Below are 6,314 nucleotides of genomic sequence, written 5' to 3' on the forward strand. Positions count from 1 at the left end.
GAGCTTGGACCTAATTATAGAGCACGTTTATTTTTCAGATCAGGCTCGGATATATCTTTAGTTGAGCCCTAAGTCCAGCTCGATCAAAAATTCGATGATGCATTATGGTGAATAACACGCCACATTATCCCCTGTATCTCACGGTGAATAACATGCCACGTTAACCCCCTATATTTCACTAGTTTCCAATTGCGTGCTATCCACCATGCATATGCTCCGAGATTTGCTTCGATAGATGACCAATATAAGGATCAAGTATTTGGAGGCGGCTCTGAACCAGGACGTCCGCTACTTCGACACTGAGGTCTGCATATTTGACGTCATCTACACCATCAATGCTGGCATGGAGAAGCTGTGGGCACGGTGGGTTGGGGGGGAGGTGGTTGTGGTGCGAAGAAGCTGCGGGCATCATGGGAAGAGGAGCCATAGGTGGAAGGAGGTGAAGGAGCCACGGGTAGGGGAACAATAGGCGTGGGGGGGGTGTGGGGAGGAGGACTGAGGGTGGAGAAGCCACAAGCGTGGGGCCAGAGGGGGTTGAGGAAGGGAAACCGAGGGTAGAAGAGCCACGAACGGACGGAGGAGCTACTGGTGGCACTGGAGATAGGTGTGGAGAAGCTACATATAGAGGGAGATGGAAGAGCCGTGGGAGGATTTGTTGAGGTTAGGGCTTAGCCTTTTTCTTTTTATTTTTTTCAATTTTTTAAAAAAAGAAAGAGAGATGGCTAAAATTTTAATTAGAAAAGCCACGAACGGACGGAGGAGCTACTGGTGGCACTGGAGGTAGGTGTGGAGAAGCTACATATAGAGGGAGATGGAAGAGCCGTGGGAGAATTTGTTGAGGTTAGGGCTTAGCCTTTTTCTTTTTCTTTTTTTCAATTTTTTAAAAAAGAAAAGAGAGATGGCTAAAATTTTAATTAGGCTACCCCTATTGGGTTCGGGTCGGTCTTGGGCCCGAGCTCGCTGGAATTTTTAAAAACTTTCGGGTCGAAGCCTGGCCCAAAGCCTGAAACGAAGTTTCGAGCAAGAGTGTGGCCCAGCTCGGCCCGGCCCATTTCCAACCGTATAATCATATATGGCAATTAGACTTCCTCTAAAACAACAACATTGGTAAATATGACACCAATATCACTCTGATATTTTTGATTGCCTTGCATCTTTCTTTTCCTTTGTCTTTTTTTTTTTTCTCCAAGCATTCATATTGTTAAGTTACATGAGACGCATCTTTATGGGCCTGAAGCCTTATCATGCACGCTTAAACCTGAAATTACAGCTGAAGCTACTCCTCCAAAAAAATTAATAATAAGGGGCAGCCGAAGCCCCGATCAAATTGGGGTACAGCAGAAAGCTTATCTAGCTAGCTGGCTCAAGGCCTATGTTATCTAGGAACCAACTCCAGGAAGCTAAAATGTTGTAGATCTTCAACCTACTGATTCAGCATACTAAGAGCCTGTTTGGATATTTATAAGGGCTGTTTGGATATTCCTATAGGATTATACTGAAAATCCTGCAACATTTTTAGCCATCCCTATTTTTGGTGCAAATGCCAGATAATCTCTTATTCTTTTTCTATTGGAGAAGGGCATCTTTCGGTGGAAAGGAGCACTTTTGTTGATGCTCAAGAGAGTCATCGCACATTGCTTAACCCCAAGCAATTTTAAAGCAGTGGCACCACATCCCTCTTTTTTAAGTTCAGAACATTTTAAAGCATTCTCTCATTGATTCTGAATCCCTAAGGCCTTACTAATGAATAAAGCTAAACCCATAGAGCCATGCTGAACAAACTCCATGCTCTTCTAAAATCATACATGAAACAGGAGTTTCGCGATCTTCCATTGACACGACATCCACAACTTCTCAATCGAGATTAAATCCCAGAGATGATATATTAGTCAGTAGTGATTTTAGCAGGAAAGCTGAAGGAAAAACTTTTTTTATCCATTGATTCCAGTTTTGCTTACACTAACGTGTCACTGAATCATCTCCAGCCACTACTCCATCTTTTATGAAGTGATTAATACCACCCAGTATACAAACAAAACCCCGTGTTGGTTGCTTCTGGACTAATACTGTACCAGTTCAGGTATGAGCTTGAGCAAGAACGAGAGCTCACGCTGTGAAAATTTAGGCCTTGTCCCCTCCTTAATCTGCTCCTCTCCTTCCTCGGTGGCTGGTCTGGTGAAATCTGAAACAGCTTCTGTGATCTCTTTAACCAGGTCAACAATTACACCATTGATTCCCATCAGATGCTGCATGTAAACAGCTTCAGGAACATTGCTGCACGTGAATTGTAAAAACATCAGCAACCACGAAGCTGGATAGAACAAAGCATGAGCCATGTTAACAAGCTAGAAAAAAAGGCTTACTTGAGCTGGCCATATGTCAGAAGGGAAAGATTGGAATCTTTGATTCTGGCTATTGTCGATGGATTTCTGAAGACTCCTCTGACTTCTGAAACAATGCCTTGCAAGCCACATGCCGAGCATAATTTGATGGCCTCATCCAATGAGTTTCTTCTCACATCTTCGAAGGTTTCAGTCCCAGCCTCAGTGAGGAAAAACACCTAGACCAAGAATCAAAAACACTGTTATAATAAAACCATATTGCCTTTAATATAGTTTTCTTATCCCCTTACACATATTTTTAGCACATTTTGGCTGGTCCTGATTCTTATCATACTCTCAGAAAACAAAAATAGTTACTTCTTACTAATATGTGATAATGATGGATATTTCCCATCCTTCTTTCTTAAAAAGGGACTAAGACATACAAGATCTACTTACAGGATAAATGCTCTGCAGTTTCCTAATTAGCTGTGCTGCATCAGGTTGGAAGGTTGAGAAGATGATGGGCCTATCATTGGCATACTCAAAAACTACCTGACCAACATAATTGAGAAAAAAATTGGAAACATCCATTAACAATTTTGAATTGTGGAGTATTAACCTTTCTAACAATAGATTTACGACCGGAACATGAAATGAACTAAAGAAACCATACCTGCAAGACGGCTTCAAGAGCATGAGCAAGCTCTTCTTCTCGGTAAACAATGTAGTCATCAAATTTTAGCTCGATGTTGAAACCAATATGGGAATTAACCCTCTGAAATGCCTCTTGCAATGTGCAAAAAGAATCATCATCTTCTACAATCCAACTCAAAACTCTCCCATCTTTAGCCTTTCTAAACAATGATTTCCCCACCTGAAGTCCCATGCATTCCCCAAAATAAATAACTAAATAAAAACATCATATATTGAGTTCTTTGATTTAAACAGAGGATTAATACAGAAGATATAGTGAGAATTACCTTCCCATTCTCTCTTTGAGGCCCATAGGACAGGAATTCCTCCAAGTAGAGATCTGTCACCCGCCTCTCGGATATATTTCCCTACATAGTCCAAAGGCAATAGAATGTGTCAAGAAAATGAGTTGAAAAATAGTTTGGCTTAAAATGAACCAAGAGTTCAAAAGGCAGAGACAAACTTACATTTTCTTCTGTAAGGACCATGTCATCGTGAAAGATGATCGGGCATCCATCTCTGGTCACCTACAAAATGACATCCATGGTTCTCCTCTAAGGTTCTTCACCCAACCAATTTACTTTTTTAATTAAAAAAACAAGACAGAAGAAAAAACAAAAAGATAGATCAATCAGTTCTGTGAACACAGGATGATGAAAATTGTGGAGATTGAGAGGAAGGAAAATAGCAATTTGGTTCGACAAATTTGATAAACTTGCTACTCATGAAGAACGAAGACTATTGAAGGGTATTAAGGCCAAGCAAATGGACCATATTCCATATATGTATGGATCCTAAATAACAAATAGACAGAATCATTATTTCCACATCAGCTAGAATAATAAAGGCACAAAGAATATGCTTGGATTCAAATAATTGACAGTAACAATAACCATAACCATCAAGTGTTTTCCCAAGTTAGTGGACATATTTTGCAAGAAACCAAAATGCGCAGTATGACAATTTCCACGACACCAGACTTTCTCTCTCTAGTCTCTAGGTGTTACTTGGGATGGCAACCTCAGACTCATCAGACAGCAAAGACATATTTCGGTGCCTTTTTTTTTGAAAGACAGATTCCAATGTTGAAGCATCAAATAAAGAATCTTATTCCTTCCTTGTTAAACACTTCATTGAAGCATCTTTTATCACTAGCATAATAAATCAAGATCAAACTATTTTTGATAAAAAAAAAAAACCATAGGACATGTTTTCCATTCTTCAATATGTATTAATGCATAAGCAGAATGTCCAATAATAAAATGAGAAGAAGCCACTGTCATGCCCCGAACCCATCATCTGAGCCAACGATGTGGCAACCACTTTAAAAATTCATCCTCTTTCTTCCTTTGTAGAGTTAATATTACTTTATCTTCAAATCATCTTTCTTCTGGGTGACAACCTCTTTTTTCCCATTAAAACCATTAAAAAAACCACATTTTTCTTCTTTTTCTATTTCTGAAAAGTAAGATTCAAAGTTTCATAACGCTAGCTATTCTAAATCTAGTATCCATGTTTTACCAAAATATATATCATCTATTTGCACTACAAATGAGTCAATTTCTCATCAGGCCGAAATAAGACCACGCACCACCATACAGCTGCGCTTTATGATGTGCGAGCTAAGAAAATCATGCCAGCTCGAATCATAAAGCAATGAGCTGCATGGCTTGTGATACGTCTGAGAAGCCCACCAACAGGATTGACCGGTGGGTCAACCACCGGAGAAGATTCCGTGGTCCTCCGCACCATCACATGTTCCCTCCCCGTATCCGACGGCAGTAATTGCGACACGACGCACTCCAACATCCAAAATCGGACCACGTGAACGTTCACGGTCTGACCCGGGACCGGCCGCGTTCTCCGGTGCGGTCTGAAATCACGTGACAAGCCCTTCTTTGTTATTTCTTTATTTATTAACCTAACAACTTTCCTCCGATCGGTGCGGGGAGACCAATAAGTCGGCCCACGCAATTAAAGACCCGGCAAGTTAAAGTGAAAGAGGGGAAAGAACTCGGCTGCGAGAAAGAAGCCCAACAACGGTACGGTAAAGAAAACAGAAGCAAGAGACGAGCGTCGGAGATCGCGAAAAAGGCCAACGGCGTCGTACCTGGACGTCGAACTCGACCAAGTCGATGGGGAAGCTGGCGGCACGGTTGAAGGAGAGGAGGGAGTTCTCCTTGACGGCCGTCATCCGCCGGTCCGGCGACTCCAGCGCGTTCATGCCGCTTCCCCGGTGGCCCAACACGGTGAACGCCGCCGCCTTCCACGGCGGTCGCACCACCTTCGCCCCTGTAATCCCCCAAACCAATCCAATGGTTCAGATATCCAGATCAGATCAGATCCAAGAAAGTGAAGAAAGATAAAGAAAGAGAGACAGAGAGAGAGGGAGAGAGATGGCACCTTTCGGAAGGCGGGCGGAGGAGAGGGCGACGGAGGGGCTCTCCGGGACCTGGTCGAGATTGGGGACGTTGGAGACATGGACGGCCTTGAGAGCCATTGCGGACAATATCAACAAATCGGGGGCAAAAGAGAGGGGATTTAGGTTAGGGTTTTGGGAGCTCTTGGAGGACTCTCGGTGAGGCGGAGGAGGAGCCCGGACGAGGGGTCTTTAAAGGACGAAGGAGAGGGAGTTGACGGTGGGGTTTATGCTGTCGGATATTCTCGTGGGGGCCAGCTTCCGCCCCCTCGGAATTCCAACGTTCTTGGGAGCAAGAATATTCCGTTAGAATAAACGGCTGGCAGGCTCCACTATTCCATCCCGTTTTGGAGGGAAGCCGGTGTGCTTTTGTATGCGTGCGTCTGCATAAAGATCAACGATACGAATACCAGATTATCAAATTTGGACGGTAGATATAATGATGGCACAGAATTTTGTATGCATGTGGTGGTAAGGTAGGATTTTTGGTGGATGGTCGGGATTTGAAATATGGCTGGGAATTTGTTCGTGCCCTCCCACTTCCAAAGACCAGATCTACGTATTAAATGGACCAGGTCCAGGGGACTAGTCCAACAAATCAGTCGCCATGCCCTCGCCTCCGTATTGCATGCACCAGGTGCAATTGGACCGGGTCAAATCCCACGGTGGACAACACGCCATGCTACCCTTTGTATTTAAAGAATTCGATCCACCGTACATACTTTCGGATTTGGATTGGTCCATTGCACCTGGGTCTCCAGTGACTAGGGTACACAGGGTTGACATGTGGCGTTCATTGTATGACCTGTGCCACGTTAGAGGGCTATAATTATTTGCTCCATAATTATATATTTAGCGTGCCTGCAAATCTTGCAATT

The 6,314-nt window shown here is 43.2% G+C and overlaps 1 protein-coding gene across 1 annotated transcript; it reads right to left on the reverse strand.

Annotated features, from left to right (window-relative positions):
* Nucleotides 1-1,914: 1,914 nt before the first annotated feature.
* LOC140859445 (glycerophosphodiester phosphodiesterase GDPD1, chloroplastic-like) lies at nucleotides 1,915-5,609 on the reverse strand. Its single transcript, XM_073261255.1, has 8 exons — nucleotides 5,421-5,609; nucleotides 5,128-5,309; nucleotides 3,485-3,544; nucleotides 3,305-3,385; nucleotides 2,998-3,198; nucleotides 2,781-2,876; nucleotides 2,364-2,560; nucleotides 1,915-2,274 (listed from the first exon to the last, which is right to left on the reverse strand). Exons 1-8 carry the CDS (start codon nucleotides 5,515-5,517, stop codon nucleotides 2,061-2,063), a joined length of 1,128 nt encoding a protein of 375 aa, XP_073117356.1. The 5' UTR covers nucleotides 5,518-5,609; the 3' UTR covers nucleotides 1,915-2,060.
* Nucleotides 5,610-6,314: the final 705 nt, after the last annotated feature.

This window comes from Elaeis guineensis, chromosome 7 (genome assembly GCF_000442705.2).
Source record: "Elaeis guineensis isolate ETL-2024a chromosome 7, EG11, whole genome shotgun sequence".
Lineage (NCBI taxonomy): Eukaryota > Viridiplantae > Streptophyta > Magnoliopsida > Arecales > Arecaceae > Elaeis > Elaeis guineensis.